This window comes from Colossoma macropomum, unplaced genomic scaffold (genome assembly GCF_904425465.1).
Source record: "Colossoma macropomum unplaced genomic scaffold, Colossoma_macropomum, whole genome shotgun sequence".
Classification (NCBI taxonomy): domain Eukaryota; kingdom Metazoa; phylum Chordata; class Actinopteri; order Characiformes; family Serrasalmidae; genus Colossoma; species Colossoma macropomum.
This window is the reverse complement of record NW_023494784.1, coordinates 34804958-34827652: the sequence shown is the minus strand read 5'-3', so window position 1 is coordinate 34827652 and position 22695 is coordinate 34804958. Positions and strand designations below refer to the sequence as shown.

At 39.8% G+C, this 22695-nt stretch overlaps 1 protein-coding gene across 2 annotated transcripts in view; it reads left to right on the top strand.

The window, feature by feature from the left end:
- spegb (striated muscle enriched protein kinase b) overlaps positions 1 to 22695 on the top strand; it is a 97860-nt gene that overhangs the window by 26002 nt on the left and 49163 nt on the right. The window contains exons 1-5 of one of the 2 annotated variants that reach the window (XM_036570021.1): positions 4913 to 5504; positions 11528 to 11570; positions 15884 to 15913; positions 16301 to 16399; positions 19649 to 19769. In XM_036570021.1, coding sequence (XP_036425914.1) covers positions 5472 to 5504; positions 11528 to 11570; positions 15884 to 15913; positions 16301 to 16399; positions 19649 to 19769 — 326 coding nt within the window. In that variant the 5' untranslated portion in view covers positions 4913 to 5471. Of the gene's footprint in view, positions 1 to 4912; positions 5505 to 11527; positions 11571 to 15883; positions 15914 to 16300; positions 16400 to 19648; positions 19770 to 22695 lie in introns of those variants that run through there. The other variant, XM_036570011.1, reaches the window with a different exon arrangement.

Sequence of the window (22695 nt, the reverse complement as noted above, 5' to 3'; positions counted from 1 at the left end):
CTTTGGCTAATAATATAGTATAATAGTTCTTACTCAAATGCAAGTAAGAAATAAACGGTATTGTAGATAAAATAACAAACAGTCCAACAAACATAGATGTTTGTTTGACATATTATTTTTTAAAATGAGCTAAAACGTATTTTAGTGACTGTGGGTAAGCCAATATCTTTTTGTACTGTATAAGGCTTGAGCTCATTAGCTCATCTCTTCAGATAAGCTCATGAACTACACACTTAAAAAAGATGTTTTTTCAAGGGTTCTTTAGTAAAACAAAAATGATTCTATATAGAACCATGAACACAAAGATGAATGTGCTATAGACAGAACCGTTTTGAAATGGGTTCTATATGGCACCCAAAAGGGTTCTTCTATTGTTATAAGCTTGACATTATAACAATAGAAGAACCCTTTAAGGTGCTATATAAAACCATTTTCCAAAAGGTTTGCTTTACAACCTCGTCCTGTATTTATTTGTTTTATAACTGTCCCTTTCAATAAAGGGGACGTGGGAGAAAATATATGTGAGTGATGTGAGTTGAGTCTTATCTTTGTGAAATATGAAACATAAAGCGCAGTTTAGTAAAAGTTGTGGTTGTAGTATATAGTCATCTTTAATTTGTTCATGAAACTTAATTAATCTTGTAAGAAACCATGGAATTGTGAATGTCACACAAATTTTACTCATTAAGACCCAGTTTACACCTGGTCACTTCATGCGTCTTGAGTATCAGGATCATATCTGGATAAGACCAAGCCAAGACGTATTTAAAACAGATAGAAATCTGGTCGCTTAAACTTCAGGAAGTGGTCTGAGATTAATTTGAGCCACATGTTATAGCACTGTAAACACATCCATCTTTTCAAGTCACATTCGACAACCAAAACCCTTCCCGATACAACCGAAATTCCTCCCCATGCAATACGTTACTGGGTACATGATCTGTATCTGCAAGGAAGATAAGTGTGAATTTTTTGTTAGGCTGTTCACAGTGTCTTTTAAATGTGACCTAAATGTGACGTTAGTCTGAACAGATCACGCTCCTAAACTGACCCGCATGCGCAAAAAACCTTCATGTGGCACACTCATTCAGTGGTAAACAATCAAAATGTAGTCAACAGTAATAGCTGCTCTCGGAGTTCTCCGTTTCATCTTCACCCGCATCACCGGGGCTAACTTCTTTGGTTTACATCCTTGGTTTCTTTAAACTTTGCTTTCAGACTTTTAAATTTTCTTTGATGCTGCAGCCTTTTACTCCTTTGGCCACGTTTGGCCATTTCTTTCAAAATCTTTTTGAACACGGAAGAGGTTTGGATAAGTGTCTTCTAATTTTGTTTGTACAGAAACATCAGACCAAATATATATGAGGTCTCAGCAGTACAATATTATGATGAATGTCGAGGGCATATCGGATACGTATCGGATTTCAGTACCACATATGAAAGTGTCCCAAATCAGAATTAAAAAAATGTCGGATTAAATGTGTTTTTTGTTGTTCACACTGCCACACAGATAACACCTCTGTGTCACATATGAAGAAAAAGGATTTGAGCCACTTTTACCTGCTGTGTAAACAAAGCCATAAAGTGACCAGGTGTAAACTCTGTCTAAGGGTCTAAGAGTTTGTGGCCGCTTAACTTAGCCCTTTGTCTTCTCAAAAGCCATTTCGCCTGAGGCAGTTTTGAACAACTCGTTTCACCTGATGAGTTGGGGCATGTTTTTACTCATGTTTTTTTGGAGTTGTATTTCAGTTTTAAACCACATCCCCTAGTTTGAGGTTGTCCTAAATGATACACTGCGCCATAGAGGTGACTTTTTTGTAAGGACATGAAATCTGCCTGCAGCACTGTGCATTTCTCAAACAGTCGTATCAGTTAGGTGCAATAAATGTGATATGAATGTTAGGTATCACCTCGTGTTTAAAAGTTGTTTATGTGTGAGAATATGGCTGTATTGTTATGGTTTGCAGGAAATAAATTAATAAATGAACATGGTTTTTTTTTCTTTTAAACTGGTAGTGAATACATTTTTATCGTTATGGGGGCTGTTACCATGGTAACTCAAATAACTATCACCAGGCACAGGCCTACTTCATTACATTTTTCCTCCGTTGTGAATGCTGTGGTTCTGGCTGATGTCAGCGTGTGCTTGGTCATGTGCTCACTTAGAAGACAGTTCCACTGCTCCACAGAAAAGTGGAGCAAAAGTTTCAGGCACCTAAGAAAATTAGGTTTTAAAAGTTGTAAGCACTTAATTGCTCAGAAAAACACTAACATTAGAATAAAAATGAATACTATTAATAGTATTAATACAATAAGTAGTGATTTTATGTTATATGTGTTTACCCATTTCCAAACCTCTCCTTGTGGCAAGCCTAGTGTTACTAAAGCAGTGAGCCACAAAAGGCCGTGGGTTGCTGCGATTTTATCATGGAGAAGGGTGTTCTTTGGCACAACACAAAGCACCCAACATAAATTATATTAAAATACACAATGTTTTAGATAATTATTTAAGTTATTATTAGTAATAATCAAAAGTATTCCGCCAAGAAATGTAGTTCCTTTAGACTACGGTATCTTTGCTATGCAACCATGGACCGCTGAATGAGGAGAAGAACGTTCGGTCGCGAATCACTGTACATTGCAGACATTTCATCATCATGAACACATGTAACGTAGCACTTATGCTTTAATACTTTCAGTTTATAAGTACTTTTTGGTCTCCAAATTAAATCTTCTGCCAGACTGACGGGGCCACTTTTCTCACGCTGGGGCTGAATCTCAAATGGCTCCCTGCTTCCTACATAGTGCACTACGTAGGAATTTGCATACTGACTCCTGCACACCAGCAATGCAAAATATGGCCAGAAATGGTCATTTGGGATTCGTCCACATTCATACTTGACAAGCAGCGCACTCTTTGACAGCAGAAGCTAGAATTTCTAGACTTAATGTTACACAGCACACTATTTAGGGAGTACTTAGCCGTTTGGGATTTAGCCTGGGTTTGATGCTACTTCTGACTGTAACACGAACATTTGAAGCATGTAAATCATTCAGGTGACATTATTTAGACTTTTATATTCCCACTTTTCAATAAATCCCATCAGGAGTACTTTAATTCAAGCCTGTGATATTAATGTTGGAGTTGTTTAGCATGTTTGCTAACTTTAAGCCTGTTGGCTAGCTGACCAGCCTAGTTCTAGTTAAGAAAATAAGTTTTCGGCCCCTCAGTTTAAACAAAAAACGGGTTGTTACTTCATCAGTATACTTTGTTCTGTGTGTGATCAATATTAAAGTCAAAGATCAATCCATTAACAGCAAAATGGTTTCTAGTGCCATGGCGCAGTAATACAGAGCTCAGTTGTTGTGAGGCGGTCATAGCCGTGGTATATCATGGATTTTTACAACGGCTTTGAACTATCCGTTTTATAATTGTAGTTATTATCCAATGCGTAGTTTGGCTAAGCAGTGCTTCTTTAATTCCACACAGTTGCTAGCTGATCCATGCGATGGCTGGTGGCATCGAGAAGTCAGACACTGAAGTTTGTTTGTCTAACTAGCTCACAAGATATTAATTACTTTTTTAAACAAAAAGTCTTGTTAATTGTTACTGCATTAATGTTTGTCCGCACTTATTCTAATGATAATGGAAATGGTTATATGATTTTACGAGCAAGAGCACACTTACTACTCAGATACATGGTTTTAAACAATTTGCCTAGGTATTTTTGCAAAGTACAGCATATATATATACAGCATATATCTTCTGTGTTCAAGTTCAATATCGTAGCCCTATTGTATTTTCTCACTTCTGCCTTGCATGAGGATTGTACAGTACAGTGCACAGGTGCAATCAAGCAGGCAGCAGGGTAAAAGCTGGAAGATAGAATGTGTGCAGCCAGCTCATAATTAGACAGGGTGGGAGCAGTGACATATGATGAAGATGGATGACAATGCTTTTTAGACCACTCTATCTGTTTGTTTCTTTTTTCTTTTGCTCTGTTTTTTCTCTATTTCTCTCTCCCTCTCATCTTCAAAAAATAGAGATTTGTTTCCATGGCTTTTTCATTCAGTCTAGTGTTTGATTTTCAAGTGTCTGTCATGTCAGTACTGATGTGAATATGGTAATTTGTTCTGATCCAGAGATGAATGCGCTGCAAATTGGATCTGTCCTGGTTGTTGTCATGCCCTGAAATACACACCCTTTCCCTATTATTTATGATGTTAATAAGGAAATTATATTTGTTAATTATTTGTGATTCCAATTAGGGAATGCAGAACAGTGCATTGTTGCTTCTACGTTCTCACTATGCATGTCACTTAGTTTAGGTCACATTAATTACAAATGCAGATTTGCAGTGTCTTGGTGGACGTAGAAAAGATGAGGAGTAAAGCGTGTTGTTGATGGACGTGTGGTTGGAGGTTCTGTGTACTGTTGGGGGAGGGGAGGAGAGGAGGTAGATCCGACACTCTGCTCAAAGGAGCAAATGGCCAATTTCTGCATATAGCAAAACAGGACAGTCTACTTGAGACTGTGTAGTTATGGACGTTGATCCTCAAAATCAAATACCCAACCTGCTACATCAAAACACACATGTGCAGAGACTAATACAGAAGAAGTGAGGAAGTGGGGGGAGAAAGGGGAGGGGTACATGAAAAAGGATTTGCCAACCTGCATCCCTCTGTGACGCTCTCCATAGGGCTGACTCATTCTTCTTTTTCCTTTCTCTCTCCCCCCTCTAGCTCTCTATCTCTCTTCCTCCATCCGTATTTCCCTCACTCTCACTCTCTGCGAATCTCCCCTTCTTTCTTATTCAAGCTGGATAGGGTTGCGCATACGTGTTCGCTCTTTCTCTCACTCTCTCTCTCTCGCTCGCTCGGTCTGGGCTGCTATTGTCTGAGCGCTCTCCTCCTGAGCTGATTATCCAGTGCTCCTCTTGGCATCTCTGTTTTTCCGTACTGATGGTTTAGTTCCAGCTGTGACGCTCTGCCTGAGTGGGACTCCTGACCACTGACGCTTTCAGGAGCTCTAAGAGAGAGCAGGGGATGCCATCTGCTTAGACTTTTTTTTGTTCTCTTTAGGACCACTGATCTTTTCTTCTCAGTAGCTTGACTTGCACCCTATAGTGAGTGATGGTGCAGTCTGTTGGTGCAATATGGTGATTAAGTTTTAACTGAAGTACTCTGGCAAGTTCTCCGAAAAAGAACGGCAACTCTTTCGACAAGATGAACAATTTCCAACCACAAATGACTTTTGCTTTTACCAACTGAAAGCGACTCCTTTTATATTTTTTCCCACCACGCAAGTGACATTTTGTCTCAGATCAGCACTGGATCGCGGTCATGTTTTTATCGATGCGGTCGGGTCAGCACCAGGTCCAGCCGTGAATCCCCAGGTGTCAGAAAGCTCGGTCGCCCAGGCCACCCCACTCTCCCCCAAGCGCAGAAGAAGACCTGGATTGCTTCAGACCATGAAGAAGATCTGGTCCAAGAAACGCTTCCAGGTCAGTCCTTTCACCTCAGACCTCCCCGCCGCTGCCTTGCTTGTTGATTTAGAAGTGTCTCTGTGTCAGAGTTTGACCCATATGTGCTGTGAATGTCGTTCAGTGAGTGTGTGCAGCATGCGTGAGGCTTGCCCCAGTTTCAGCTCCCTTGGCTAGGATTTTCACAGCCAATTCTCTGACTGATGTGCCCCACCCTTCTCCTGTAAACAAAGCGAGTGCGTTTAGGTGACAGCGTAGAGATGGTTGCACCACTGAGTACAAATACACTCATTAGCCTCTTCGTTTTACTGATGCATGCTGCTTCTCGCCTGGGTGGAAGCCCTAGTTGTGGGGTGCAGTGCCAGAGGGACAGTGAAAACTGCTTCAGGCTATGAGACAGAGATTCTATTAAATAGTGGTCAAAATCTCTCTCTGTAAATTTTTAATCAAGCATTGAAAGATCTACTGCTTGCTTTCTATGAGTAAGCAGCAAAACTGTCAGATATCCATCATCATGGATATGATTTTAAAGAATTACAGAGAATTTTGATTTCCAGTATGTTTTTTTTTTTCAGAGAATTTGATTTCCAGTATGTTTTTGTTTTCTTTCATCAAGAAAATGTTAAAAATTGTTAAAGAAACTGATTAAGCATTAGATATTCCTCATGCTTTGCACTTTAGAATAGAACTGTTCCTGAGAGGGTGGAAAACATATGGCAAAGCAGCATGTAGGTTATTACAGATCCAAGAGTAATAAAGCAAAATTGCTTGTAGCAGCAATCCCATTATCCCTTATGGTGCAGATTTTTTTCTGTAACACTGCATTTGATTTTGATTTACATTTAAATTTACCAGCTCTGATGCACAAGGTATAATTCTGATCAGTTCAATTTACTGCATAAGAACTAATTGATGTCATTTTGCCTAGCATAAACATTTTGCACTCTTACAATCAAATGCAATGTTTCACTTGCTGGCTTTTTACCAGTTTGGAGTTAGATTTGAAATGTTCTCCAGCATCAGTGCATCATTACCAGTGTGTAAAATGTTACCTAAATATTTTGTTATTTTATGGAAGGATCCAGCAAGGCTCTTATCTACATTGCTGTGTTAGATCAATACTCCCACCCCCCCAGACAAGACTTGCAAAAAAACAGAAATGACAGAAACAAGCTAATCCATTTGTTATTGGGCAAAAATGTAAGGTCAGTGTTTTTTCACTTTCCAAATGTCCAGCTCTTGTTAAGAACATGTCACACTGTCATTTCATAGGTGTGAACAGGTTGCACTCCCCTTTTTTTCCTCAGCTCTCAAGGCTGATAGAAATAAGTGCTAGGAAGAAATGAAAGTGGATGTGAAGGAGAGCAGAGGGGAGAGGACAGGAGAGGGGGATGGGTGAAAAAAAAAGATAATTGGATCTTTAGACCAGACTGAGACAGACAGGTGGAGAAGCCCAAGATGGAGACAGAGGCATAGCTTAAAGAGCAAAATGAATCACAGATTTTAAACTGAAAAGTTAATAACATTTTATTTTGGTAGAGTTAATTTAGGGTTTATTACCCAGCCATTTCCTAGATATGTTAGATATTACAAAATATATTTTATTATATCTTGTCACATCACTCTAGTTTAATCACTATTAACTTCCTTATATCTAAATCTAGTATTAAAACAATACGCATGATCAGACCAGAAACAATTTATGTGTAAATAATTGCCAATGGAGGAGCCATCCTCCTTTACTAACTTCAGCTACTGACTTGAGCTTGACCACAATGAATAAAAATGCTATGTGACTGTGGGGGATGTGTTCTCCAAAGTGTGAAGTGATTCACTTGCTGCATGGCAGCTGTGTGTGATGAAAGTTGGATTGGGCAAAAATGAAATGGCTCACTGGCCCAAGGCTTATAAAACAGTTTTAAAGCAGAGCTCATGCAGCCATACCTAGACTGTGCCACACATCTGTGTGCAACCTGGGACGAAATGAACTAAACAAGTGACCAGAGGCCACGATGATTCATCAAACCAGCTCTGCTGTGCACGGTGGATTTCATTTATCCACTAGGAACTCTCCTGGTGTAGAGGCACTTGAGCTCTCCGAGGTGCTGACTGGTCTGGTCTGGGCATAGGCTTTCCAAATGCATTACTGCACAGCAGAGATACATATACATAAGGGAGGAAGTAATTTTAATCTGCACTGTATGTCAGTAAATATGAGCTTTTGGGAAACAGCCCTGGTCCAAAAGGTTTTCTATTCGAACAAAATGCAGTTAGAAGGGGTCTGCAGACCCTTCCCCTTTTTAATAAAGTGCATGGTATCCTGCTGTCAGCTAGATAATTATATCAGGAGGTACTTATCCTGTCTTAAAGTTTGCCATGTCCACTGCCACCTGACCCATTGATTTATCAGCTCCAGCCCAAACCTCATTACCTTCACTGTATTTGTTTGGCACAGAGCCTGTTTACTGTACATTTAGTGCTATTCACATTTTGTTCAACTTGCTAATGGTTTTATATTGTTATATTAAGCAACTGTCAGTCTCAAGATTACAGTGGGAGTTTACAGAGTCTGTATTCAACAATTATGTATCTTGATTGGACTGTTACAAGGCCAACCACTTTACGGAAATCTAGGAATGGCCAAACACCTGTCAAAAGACCTGTTGGTGGTAGTTTCTCATAAATGGCAAACTGAATACTGGCAGAGATTGTGGTGGTGGGCAAGTGGCAAGTATAAGGGTGAGAGTTTGATTGTTACTATGACATCAAATGCACCTCTCTGATTCTTGGGTTTCTCCAACTGCTCCCATATCCAATGACTTCCTTAAACTTGTGGCTAACAGGGAGTGAACAAGCTTCCATACATTTTATTTCCCCCAAATTGCTACAGCTCAGCAGTAGGTAGTTACTGCATTTTCTGATCTGCGTTTATGAGATAGTTGCACATAATTAGCCAAGCTGGCCCATCTTTGCACTCTTTTTCCTAATTCAGTGACTGAATGTCAAGAGTGCAGAGTGGACGTGACCTGTTTACTCATATCTGACCCAGAAAGGCAAGCATGTCTCTGCTCTTCACAGCACAGATGGCAGGCTGGAGATCCTCTCTGGGTGGCAGGCTCACAGCGAGACAAGCCTTTGGCTGCGCTCACTGGATGGCTGTCAGCTTGGAAAATGTAATAGGAGCTTGTTCACTCCCTGTTAGCTGCAGGTTTTAGAATGTCCTGGGACAAGGGAGCAGTTGCAGTAACCCATGAATCAGAGACATGTTACTGACATCATGCCAACTTCTAAACTCTCACCCTTACACCCACGTGCTACCACATCAATCTGCGCCAGTGTTCAGTTTCCTTGTTATGCGAAAGTATCGTTCAAAGGTCACTGAACAAAGAACTAGCCGTTCCTAGATGTCTGTAAGTTTGATGGTCCTGTAACAGTAAAATCTGAGAGGATTCGTAATTGTTGAACACTGACTCTGTTATCGTGCATTGTATCTATAGAAGAGGTTGACAATTGTAATAACATGCCTAATATGACAATAGAAACATCGATAATTTGAACAAAATGTGACTAGCACTAAAAGGACAGCAATAGATGAAAATATAACAGGAAAGTTTAGAATAGTTTCACTTATTGTTGAATGCTAAGTGTACCATTGTTCCTATGCAGTCTTGAGAGAAGATTGATCGTTGCAAATAACTTTCTCAATATCTCAATACAGAAATGTTAGCAATATAGAAGGAGTATTGGAACATTCACAACTGTTGAATAAATATTATCAGCATTTCCCAGGTGAATGACAACATGCCAACAGTGCTAAAAATAAACACATCTTTTATCAAACCCACACTCAGATTTAAATCTGAGTTCTAATGTTCATTTAATTTGATTTTTAGCTTGCACGTTTTGAGGAGCAGTTGCTCTTTGCAAAGCTAAAATGACATGCACTACCTCATAGGCATTTAAACATATTTCTTTGCACACGGAATTAACTAAAAGTAACGTTTGTGAAGCCGTAACATGTAGATATGCAGTTAGGTCAGATACCTTTTGGCTTTGTTGTATGCAGTGATATTAGCCTTGAAGAACTGTAGTTCCAAGGTTGGAAGAATTCAGATACAAGTAAGAATAGCCTGATATGCGAGTACAAAGATACTGGCTTATTTACAAGCAAAAAGGTCTAAAAAGGCTTCTGTAGTTGTACTCTTTATTTGACATCACAATCTGAGGCCCTGCCATTTGCCATTCCTGCAGTATGTGGCATATTATTGTTTGCTCTCAGATTGGTTTAAACGAGGCACCAGAATAACGCCTTTCTCTTGAGTGCTTCTCGCCTTTTCATCTATAAAAGATGCCAAATGTGGGGGTTAATGACAAATTAACTGGCATCATATCTACATGAGTCCTGCCCTGTGTGTGAATTATTCAGAGCTTTTTAAAGGTCCGTAAATGTTGGGTGTAGCACCAGATGCAGCCTCCTTCAGCCAAATGGACCAGATCTGCTGGGCTTTAACTAGCCTTTACACCAACTCAGTACTTTCCAGCAAACACAAATGTGGGCATTTGGTTGTAGAATGGTCAGAAAAAAAGCCAAATTAACCAATTTAAATGAAGGAGAAGAAAAAGGCAGGACACAGGACATAAAGTGAGGTTCTATTTTTGTGGGGTTTTTGTTGTAGAATATTGGGTCGGTGTGCCACTCCTGTGCTTAAAGCTCTTTCATATCTCGTGGCCTGGTTTTCTTGCTCTCCTTCCCCTCCTAATGCCCTTCAGCACTGCTGCTTCATCCATCCACTGCCACTTTGACATATGCCACCTATGGCTAATGCTGTTAGAAAACCTTATTCCCAGGAGCACGGCAGAAATCTCTGATGCCACAGCCATTGGGAGTGCATCTCTTGCTGTAACTAATGAATTGGAAATGACAGGAGGCATGCCGATCATGGCTCCTGCCTCAGCCACAACCTCCATATTGTCTCATTTATTGCCTTGAATTGGTAATAGGTAGGCAGAATTGGGGAGTGTTTGGCTGGCACAGATACACAACAGACAAGACATGAAATTCTGCAATCCAACCAGAATAAACAAGTAAATAAATAGAATAAGAAATTATATGCAACACTGACCATACCTGAGGCTGGACATTTAATGCGATAGTTGTCCACTGAGCCATGGTCTTACTTTCCTGTCATAAATTTCTTGGCATAAATTGGTGCAGTTTTGTGTCACCTCTGAAGATTAAAATGGAAGTTAAAGGGGTCAGTATTCAACAATAAACAAACCAGTGATAAACAGGTTTCACTGTTACAAGACTAGTCAAATTGCAGACATTTATAGATGATGGAAAATTGGTCTACTGACCTCATAACCTCACGTAATTGAACACTGGAAAAAGGTTGGTGGGCTGGTGGGTTGGTGTAATGGTGTGGGTTTAAATGTTGCTATGAGTTTCTATAACTGTTACCATGTTCTGTGACATTTGAAACAAAAAGTTCTCATCCAGATTGTCTTAGCTCAGTTTTAGATATTGTGTTGCATTTGTGAAATAGGAGCACATAATGATTAGCCAAGACAGTCCATTTCTACACTCCGTTCTCTAACACCACCATCACACGCTCCTTACAGTTCGGGGGTGTTTAAGTGTCTTCTCTGAGTCTCTCAGAGTATGGATATTTAAAAGGAAACAGCCCAAATTATAAACAAAAAACAAACAGCCCAAATTATGAGCACCTCTGTCAACTGCCCTACTTTCCAGATTTTAATCTAGGCTAGCAGAACAAAGACAGACACCTATTCTGGAAAAAAAAAAAAACTGGTGCACCAGTTTGAAAGGAAGTACAGGCCGTAGTCATAGTGACAGAACTGTTTGGTCTCACTTTCATTCTCTTCACTGCAGGCTTCAGTGTTATCTAGCAGCTACAAGTGTGTGCGTGTGTTTCGCAGTTGTTTGCTGTGACTCGTTTTGCATGACTATAGTAATTACATGCAGCATGCTGTTGAACTGTGTGCATACACTGAAATGCTTTCTCTCTTTCTCTTTATTTCAGAAAACTGGGCACTCTAACCGCACGTTCGGACGGTTTACCCATGGTGTGTTTGGTTTTATAGATAACAGGTTATTACAAAAGAGATTTTAAAATCCCATCTTCAAGTCTGTCAGTCAGTGTCTGGTCTGTTTAAGATTGAGGATGCATTTAGAACATCCAAATATTCAGGCATCCATTTAATTCTCACTTTTATGGCACACATATGGCCAAAAGTTTGTGGACATCTGAACACCACACCCATTTGAGCTTGTTGGACATCCAATTCCAAAACTATAGTAATTTTTTTATACTTGGCACCCTTTTGCAGTTGTAAGAGCCTCCACTCTTCTTGGAAGGATTTACACAAGTTTTTGGTGTGTGTCTGTGGGAATTTGTACCTGTTCAGTCAAAAGAGCATTTGCGAGGTCAGGCACTGGTGTTGGATGAGAAGGCCTGGCTCTCAATTGACGGTCCAGTTCATCTCAGAGGTGTTTTAATGGGGTTGAGGTGAGGGGTCTGTGCAGGCCACTGGATTTCCTCCACACCAAACTGTTCAAGCTATGTCTTCACAGACCTCACTTTGTGCATAGAGGTACAGTCGTGCTGGAACAGGAAAGGGCCTTCCCCAAACTGTTGCAAATAAAATTGGTATAAAGTATAAAGTTCTCTAAAATGTATTTGTATGCAGTAGCATTAATGTTACACTATACTGAAATTAAGTTGCTGAGCCCAAATCCTGAAAAGCAGTCCTAGACCATTATGCTTCCTCCACCAGATCTAGTTTGAGTCTGATCTAGCTGAACTTTGCTGTTGGCACAGTGCATTGATGTAAGTGATGTTCTCCTGGCATCCTCCAATTCCAGATTTATCCTATAGATTGCCAGATGGTGAAGAGTCCAGTGGCGGCATGCTTTACACCACTCCAGTCGACACTTGCGTATAGTGATCTTAGGCATGTGTGCAGCTGCTCGGCCATGGAAATCCGTTTCATGCAGCTCCTGACAGACAGTTCTTGTGCAGATGTTGCTTCCAGAGGCAGTTTGGAAGTGAGTGATACAACAGATGATAGGCGATTTTTACGCGCTATGCAGTTCAGTGCTTGGCAGCCTCACTTTGGAGTTTGCTCCATCTGCCGCTTTGTGGCTAAGCTGTTGTTGCTTGTAGATGCTTCCTTTTCACAATAAGTGCAGTTCACCAGGGCAGATCTAGCAGGACAGAAATTTCACAGATTGACTTGTGACAAAGGTGACGTCCTATGACAGTGGCATATTTAAAGTCACCAAGCTCTTCAGTGTGACCCATTTTACTGCGCATATTTGTCTGAGGAGATAGCATGACCACACGCTGCTCATTGGCACCACGGTAAGCCCCCTGCATGGTAGCCACACCATTGTATCAAAGAGCTCTCAGGTTGTGTATACCAAGCTCAAGACGCACCAGAACATTGTTTAAGAGCAAAGCCAAAGATTTTCCATCTGTTCAGTCAGTCCAGTAAAATCCAACAAATGATTTGCACACAGCAAAATCTTCCTTAAAATATCTTAACACCACTGCAACCTGCTTGTGCCTGATAATGTCTTGTGTTTCATCTGCAATGAGGGCAAAAACATCAGCTTCATGCACTTGCTAGGTAGTGTGGTTTTTAGCTTGACATAATGGCAGTCGGTTAATTTTGGTGTTTGCTGTGAACAGAGCTAAATGATCTCTCTCGCTTCTTGAATAACTGGTCAGTTAGCGAGTTGTCTGTAGCTCTTAACTCCACCAACTCAAAAAATTTTCCACGATGCCAACTTAGCAACAAAAGTGCAAAGTCTCACAAATTTTTCTCAGATACTGTCTGTTTTTTTATCAACTCGCTTCACATGTTCACAGCTGATCTTACAGATCTGACAGTTTTATGTGATTATTCATGTCCTTTCAGCTTCAACACAGCAGAAATGTGCATGCCACTTTGAAATTAATCATTGATATGGCCCAACTCTCAATAAAGTTCAAACAATTTTTAATGCCATGAACTGGATCTTGAGAAAGTTGAAATATGGCTAACCTCTTCAAAATGCTGACTAGCTGGTGTCAAGACTGTAGTAGAAAGGCTTGTAAGGCAGGTAATTGAAGGTTCTGTGACCCTTCTCTGTTCGAATAGTCATTTTTTTCATCAGCAGTGTCAATTTTTGGCTTTTTAAAGAAGCAGTCGTCAAGCATTTTGGGTTGTTTAGCCATTTGTAGCCATTGACCTGTGTGCCTTTACCATATGACTAATTTCTAGAGAGAAACATTACAAGCACAGCCAGTTGTTGATTATCACTACTCAGTAATCCTGAAATAAGTAATCTAATTTCTGAATTTCTAAAATCTAATCTCAAACCCAAATCCACTTTAAAGAATCATGAATCATCTTATTTTATCATGGGACTATCACTATCTCACTTCACTCTGTCCTGTTCTGTTCTGTTACTGCTGACAGGCCTTTACTCTAGCAAGTTATTAGGCCCTGCTAATAGAGATAATATTCATATTCATATCAGATAATTAGGTAATTTGACTTAAAAGGCCCTTTTTGCATGTCCAACCACTTACTGAAAAGGCAGCTCACCACTCATAGTCAGATATGCATTTTCTCCAGCATCCTTAATCTTATAGCCGGCCATATTATGTTACCTCATGACTTGTAGCAAAACATGATTGATGTTTCATGTGTTTTTTAATAATAAATCTGTTTTTTGTTGGATTTAATCACTGTATTTCTTTTGTGTTATACTTATTTGTATAAGATTGTCTTGTTTGTTAGTGTCTGTGGTTCATTCTGTGTGTGTGGTGTGTGTGCGCGTGTGTGTGTGTGAGAGAGGGAGAACAGGTAGTCATGCAAGACAGATTTACCAAAATTATTTTGCGGCTGTCAGAGGAGGCTCTAATTAAGAGGGAACAGACAATACCTCAATTTAGTTGGTAACTTTAAGTGATGAGAGAAAAGACGTGTTTGCACTTCGTAATGAGAGAAGGAGCGCGTTTCCTTATTAAATTCCTTAAAAATGAAATCCATGTTTAATAATGCAGCAGATAGAGCCATGTTAATGTAGGCTACTTTTATACAGCCCCTTATCTTGTTGAGCTGGCTGTACAGCGACCGCGACATTACGTAACATGGCAGGATACTTCCGTAAGCAGTATTTCTTTGCGCATGTACCAGCCATATTATTGATCTAATTCTTTTTAAACTTTATTGAGGGGACCATAAAGACATTTGTAATGAATAATTGAAATGCGCTCTGTGCTGTTATTGTTGATTGAGCTCCACCTTGTTCTTTCTTATTCTATCTCACCTCTTCTTTAGAATAAATTTGGTCTAATATTTCAGAAATTTGTCCATTAAACTGTTCCATTTTGAATTTGACATTTGGGTGAATGTGAGCAGGATCTGTGACATCTGCTAAGTCAGGCGCACACAGATTTGTTGATTAGGCAATAGTGAAACTGCAGTGGAGGATCACTCATAGTATTAACAGAGCTGTAGTACTGTGCAAAAGTTAGAGACCACCCTCTATTTATCTCCAGCCACAATGGCCATTATGTACAAGTTAGTCAATTTTCAGTCAGACATAAATCAGGAATCATGTATTTAGCAAAAAAAGATTTTTAAAGAAATCTACGGGGATTTTTTCCACATCTTCCAAGTTTAGTCTTAGAAGTTGTTTACATTTTCTGCTTCTCACAGTCCAGGTACTGCCGAACACATTTCTCATAGATGAAAGTACTGTTCATCTGATGGTGATAGCTTTGGTGGTCTACCAGGTCTTGCACAGTTCTTGGGTCCCATTTTCTTTGTATCTTTTAATCATTTTTTGAATTCCAGTTGTGGTAACTCCTGTTTTTTTTTTTCACTTTTTAATTTCCCTTCCTTCTTCAAGTGTTTTGTCCTGTATCTTATCTACTCAGAAATATCTCCTGAAAAATTAATAACTTGTACTTAATGGACACTTTTGCACAGTACTGTATGTTCCAGAACAAAGACCCCAAGAGTGTCTTTAAGAACAAATGTTTACTCTTACGGAAGAGATTAACTGATAATCACGCAGATCAGCCTCCCTATGAACAGACATCTTCTCACTGGGGACGTGGTTATTCTACACCATCATTGAAGTCTCCTTAAAGCAGACAAAGCCCCAGATGCAGTACAGATGCTCAGCATCCTGGTGGTTCAAAGGCCACCATGTATCAGCACCAGGGGCATCAGCGGCAACTCTGTCAGGGGAAAATGCCTGCTCTGCACTTTGTACCAGTGGTTGGGGTTGTGTGACTGATTCACTGGGGGTGGGATTGGTTTCTATAGTAACGGTGCTTTCCTGTTTTCCTCTCCCCTCTGCCACTATGGAAGCGAAGTATTCCGCTCATGCAGGAAACAGAGTTATGGTAATAACCGTTTCTAACTTTGAGTTTGCTGAAGAGTGTTTCTTATTTATTTAATCCCTCCATTCCATTGTGCATCTTGTGCCTTAATCCTTTCACTCTGTGCCCGGGTTCCCCTTCTCCTCACCTGCTTCACCTTCAAGATGTACTTCAATTAAAATAATGAAAGCTGAGTGTCACACCCCATTTTTGTATTTGCTTATCAGAAAATGTGAAATAAAAAAGGTCATCTGTGGAAATTACTTATGTACAAATACAAAAAGCAGACTCAGCTGTGAAGCCCCATGCTTTAATTTTATGTATTAGAGCTATTTTCCAACTTAATTGCAGTCATCATGTCTGCCTGACAGCTTGTGGTCTTGGCCTGATTGGCTTGCTTCTCGTCTGCAGACTCTGAAACAACAGAAGACGAAGCAGGCGAGCCTCAGATGGAGACCAAAGAAAGAGGCAGAGGTGGTTCAGAAGAAACCTCACAGCGTGTGCCTGCAGGTAATTACTTCATTACTCTATTCAATAACACATCACCCTGTTATCATTACTGTTGCTTTTGCACACCACCACACACTCATCACAGTACCTGTTCAATTCACTGTAGATGGACAGATGATTTACTTTTTGGTTTAGTGTGAAATGTTCATGTGTTATTACATTTTTATTTTTCCTTGGTGAGAGGAGATCAGTGTCGTTTATCTTTGTTAATATTCTGTCCAGTGTTTGGTGTAATTGTCCACACTATACCAGATTTGTCACCTCAATTACTTGACACATTGATGGCTTATCTCTGTGCCAGACAAATATGACTTTTGTGAAAATCTATAAATTGTGTAATTTTTCTACTTGGTTGGGATGTGCTTATCTCTATTGATTTGCTTACTGCATGGACCCTTCTGTACTATAATGTCTTATCACAGTGTCCCACAGATTGGTCAGACACACAGAGATCACAATTTGATTTTTAGTCCTTCATGCATCATCGATAACCCATAAGAAAAAGGCTAGCAAAAATTTTATGCATTTTCTATATAGTCAGAAAATAAATGTAATATAGTGCAAACAGGGGTGGAAAATACATCATTAACTGTAGTTTGTTTCCATTCTTAAGCGTTATTTTGGTTTGGTTATTTAGATTACTTACATTTTCATTCAAAGTACTTGTTGCAAACCTCAAAAGCCATGAGATTTGCCCTGGTATTCTGCAGGTTCCACAACAGTGCTAAATCATCTTTGTACTAGGACAAGTATCATCTGTTAGTCACTGCACCGTACACAGACAAACTGACTAATCTGGGCTGCGTACCATGTGACACCATACCATGTCAGTGCCAAGCATTAAAGTTACTTCAATGTTTAAAAAAAACTCCAGATTCTCAGTATATGTGTTAAACCATTTATTTTTTACAATTATATGCTTGGGTATGTTTAAATATAGATACCTTTTAAATTTTATTCAAACACATTTTTGTCTCCATGCTTCCATTTGTAACTAGGTTATATTTACATTTACAGCATTTAGCAGACGCTCTTATCCAGAGCAACATACAAAAAGTGCTTTGTCTACCTAGAGAAAGTATCTTTGCTAGTTACAAATAGGCTAGAGAGAAAGCTAGTCCTGAGCTCAGATATTGCCAGAAACAAAAGCCCATGTTGATACCTAGAGAAAAAGGAACATAAATAAACACCGAACAGTGCAGCACATTTCAGTAAGTGCAGTACAATACATTACACTAAATACTTAACTCAGTGCTCACTTAAGTGCTGTAAAAAGGTTATATATATATATTTACAGAGTACACATACTTTTACATACGTATGGTTTCTCAGTACTTTTCCCCCACATATTGCTGCTTATTGTCACTTTATTGCAGTGTTGTGTGCGTACAAGCTTCATAAACTTTTGCCTGACGATCAGAAATTCTATATTTCACATTTCTTATTCAGCTTGTTTGATATTCAGCCTACAGTACACAGTCATGTACCTTTGTACCTATTTAATAGTATAATATTTAATACCTATTTTTGGCACTTCTTTATATCTGAAGCCTGTTCACAGGCATGCAGCTACACCACACACTGTACAAATTCTCAAAGACCTTCATGCTGTTGATTCTAATAGCGTTGTTCTTGACAGAGGGAGAATGTTTCCTGTTTACAAAGACAGCCGCGAGAGGCTTATTCCTGTGATTCCGTTGAGGCACTTTGCAGGATCTCGGCAGTGGCACTTTCTGCTGTCATTATGTATTATGACAAAAGCTGTCCCAGCAGCCCCTGGGGAGAGGGGGTGGGAACAGATTTGGGACATGTTCAGATGGAGGAAATGCAACTTTCTTTTTTTACAGTAAAGCAAGAAATAAAAAAGCGAATTGTATTTCCACTTCCAAACTCTAAAAGAAGAAATAGAAATAGTAATTGATTTTTTGCATAAAAAAAAACATCTGGCTCATAGGTACTCAATTGCAGACCTTGTGAACAACTGCATTAGCCATTGTGGTTTACTGTGAGATTAGTTTCCTCTCATGAGCTCAGTATTGAGTGATGAAAGATGCATTGTTTCTTCAGCATCCAACACCCACTGCTACTAAAACCTCTGAAGCTCATTGAGATAAGAAACATCCACAGTCTTCAAACAAAGAAAAATCGAAGGAATAAATGTGTCAAGGATGTGGAGGAGCAGCATGATTTCCTATGGAGAGGTGCATATCAGATTGATTTGATGTGTTAGGAAGCTCAGATTTTGGCTAAGTGGGTGGAGGCTTGGTGTCGGTGAAGCTGATAGATGCTGCTTGTTTATATTGTCTCCTATTCTGCCTGCGTCAAGCTGAGTCTGCCCACTGGAATGGAAGGGTTTCTGAGAGACACTGGCTCCTGCTGAGAGTACGCTGTCTGCTACTCAGCCTGCTGAAAATGTCATGCACCTGGTGTTCGTTTTTTTTCCCCTCCTCAAACATGTAATCCATGCAATCCACTTACTGTAGATTCCATAAAAGGACAGAGCCTAGTCAAGCAAATTCTTCCAGAATGTTATCCACTTAAAAAGGTGGTTTCACATTCTTTTGAGTGGATAAAGTATTGCAGGTTTTATTTCACTAGGAAAAAGTCATATGGGCAGAGGGTTATTCAATAGATGTGCTAAAGTAAGCTATATATAGAGTGTTGGAATAGCTGTGTATGATATCCTGCGATTTTTCTTTTATGCTTTAACAATGAAAGACTGAAATGTGGTTGTTACTTTGAAGGACAGTTTTAGTGGTATTTCAGAATGATTAAAGGAGATCATTCAGTCAGTATTCAGTGCTACATTCCTTATTTAAATCTGGCACCGTCCTGCTCAATTATATTAGATGCCTTTGTACACGATGGGCAATGCTACAAAGCTCTTCGTCTTAAGTGTTGTCAGAGACATTAGAGAGACTGAGAATAGGGCAACATCAATAAGCTCCAGTTATCTCCAGAATGGGAGTGCATGGGAACACTAGGCCCATGTTAAAATGTATAACACTATAGACTTTAGTTGTATCCACTCACCATCCTGTGTTGTGGACTGTGTTGTTAAAAGCATTCTGAAGGAGGGGGTGCTGTGGCCCTGAGATGTCAGTTGTTTTAAATCAAAAATAATTTAAAAATGTACATTTTTACCAATTACAAAAACACTGGGTCCACATGTGTGCAGCCTAAAGACATTAGGTGTTTCTGTTTTCTTGAAATGCACTTTCACACCTCTCCCATTTTATTCCTCTGCAGGTGAGCGGATGATAGACATGGCAGCAGACACGAGCGGTCACTGGGCATCCAGCGAGAACACGGTGGTGGAGAAAGAGGCGCTGTCTCTGGGATCGAGAGCACCAGGGCCGCAGCCCGCCAGGCAAGCCATCGGCCGGGAGCCGGCGGGAACCCAGATCAGGCACCTAGGGGTCGAGCCGCTGATTCGGGCGTCCCGCGCCAATCTGTCCCGGCCAGTGTGGGGGTCCGAGGAAAGTGTGTCTTTAGCTAGCGATTACTATGGTAGCACATTCAGTCTATATAGAGGAAGGACTTTTTCTATTCCCCTGTAAGTAAAAGCATTCCCAAGCTCAAATAATAATAGTAATAATATTAATAATAATAATATTAAAAAGACCACATCCACAGCCCCAGTATAAACAGAATAAACGGCCAATAAATAAAAACGACTGCCATCAAATACGCAAAACAGCCCCTTGTCCCAGTCCTGGTGCCACAGGAGACCCTAGCTCTAACATGGCGCCTTTATTGCGTGCTGAGGTTGGGAGGTGACTGAGAGAAGAAGCCAGGGTGTAACTTCTCTCTCTCTCTTGCTTGTTCTCTCTCACTCTCCACATAAGAGCGGTGAGCAGTGCCCCTCTGAGGCAGCTTACATCACCACAGGACTGACAGAAGACACTGTGAGTGGGTTCTCTGCCTTTGGACGCCGTTCAGTTCTGCCCACGGCGAGAGAGCAACATGAGCTGCCAAACCCATTACAATTAGACATGACTCACTCGCAGGTGGAAGTTCAGTAAACTGAAACAATGACACATTGGAATGAGCAGATATTGGAGTGAAGCTAGCCATCAGCGCTGGGGAACACAACAAAGCCTGTTTTGTTTCTCAGCAGTTTTTTTTTTGTGTGTGCTTCTCGTTTCACCGCAAATATCACAGTTATGTAATTTTCAAAGTGTGGCTAAGAAAGTAGAAAAGCAGCGCATTCGTGAGCAGGTCCCTATGGTGTTAGCTTGATCTATTTGTTGGTATACAATAAAACAAGCAAGAGGGGCTGTGACTGTATCTTCACCAGTTCAGTTAATCTTCTTCAGCCATGTTGGAGCCAGGGTCAACTGTGCATCTAACTGCACCCCAAGTCTCCATATACTGCCTCCCAAGTCCAGTGTTCAACTCTCTTTTAAATCTAAATGTCACTCACCAGTCATTTCCCCCCAGTAATAATTCATTAGAAATTTTCAAATTTCAATTTTGTCACAATATATTCATATTCAGTGCTTCACCAATTCAATATGACATTTAGATCTAAGCAGTTTAGCTTCAGCTTAACTGTCATCCATTAGTTTCAGTTCTCCATCCCTGTGTTTGTGCTCACACTTTTCATCTGTTTGTCCATTTGATGTGCTGTCGATAGAACGTGTGGGCCTTGCAAGGAAGTGAATTGATGACTGCAGGCTGGTTCTCTTCCTGTCTGAAGCTTAGGTAACCTTAATGGCTTAGTCTCATGGCAGGCACAGGGCATTGTCATCATTCAGGTACTGGCCTGGCCTTTAAAGCTACCAGCCAATAATCTTGTGTCAGATCAGTGTTACATAATGTGCTGGCTGAGGTTCTGTGTGAACAATGCCCTTTCCTGTAGGGCAGCACTTATCTCACTGTGCTACAGCTGAATGCTACAGTGTGTAAGTGTTTTTAAATGGGAAATTTCGATAAATGTTCTGCTCCACAGTCAGATGTGTAGAGTAAACTGTAAAAAGTGGAAATTCATGCGTTGTTCATGTATATGTCGTGGTCGTATCATCACACTTGTACATGTACTCAGAATTATTATGACCTGTAGAAAATTTTAAAATAAGACACATTTGTTAGTCATCTGTTTTAACAGCACGTCAAGTTAATCATCCATTGTAATGGCAGGTCCGGTTGGTGAAACATCTGGTGAGCATTTAAAAAAGAATATCTTAGGATCTTTGGAACTTTTAGCATTTCCATACAATTATATTCTAACTCAGTACACAGATAAATCCAGTTGCATTCTCAAAATTAGAGGGTAAAAAAAAAGGTCACATTCTAGGTTAGGTTAAAGCTTTATTAAGAATATTTGATTAGAATATACCACTTCCCCTGCCCACAGTTACTGCCTTCTTTGTGCCTCATCTAGATTTATTTTCCTTTAGTTCATACTTTCCTTTGACCCCCATTGTCCATATGCAAGTTTTTTTTGAGTTTTCTAGGTTTTTTTTTTGCCCACACAACAATGGATGCAAAAAAATAATAATTTGTTGTTATTTGCATCACATTGTCTGCGTGAGGTGCCACTGGCCCCTTTGGGTTCTACCTAGTTTCTCCGCATGCTGTTTCTGGAGAACTGTTTCAGCATGAGTCCTTGCATGCACTTTATGCCAGACCTAATGCGTACATATTATGATATGTTGTATTGACACTTCAGTTGCTACAAATTAACATTATATTCAGAACGTGTGGTTCAAATTCTGTCCCTCAGTTTTATGTAACACATTTGACTTTAGATCTTTATCAGCCAAACACAACAGAATACTGAACATAAGATTTGCAAAACATGTATCTTCAACTACAATTGTATACTCATATAGTCATTATAAAAATGTACATTTGTTTGTCTGAAATAAAGTTTTAAATGTAGAAGGAATCCTTAATAATGTATGACTATTTCATTTTCCATTACCTTACATAGTGATATTGGAAGGAGCATTCAAATTGACATGCATTTGGAAAATGTATAATTTCACATAGAAAGCTACAGGGTGTAGGTTGCCATAACTAAGTGCTGTTTTTGTTCATAGCATACTAACACCACCCACTACTAAGCAGCATCCCAGTTGTTTTTTTCTTTTCAGACCTGAGCATGGCCATGTTCTTTTGCATGATTCTGACACTGCTTGGGTGATGTTCATGCAGTCTTGTACACTGGATATCTCATACAAAAGTAAGTCTAACCATCTGCAGGCTGGGAAGGAATTTCATGCAGTAAGATCATCTAAATCTGTTTCAACACAGTCAAGTGTGTGCTGTGTAAACAAGAGCAATATTTA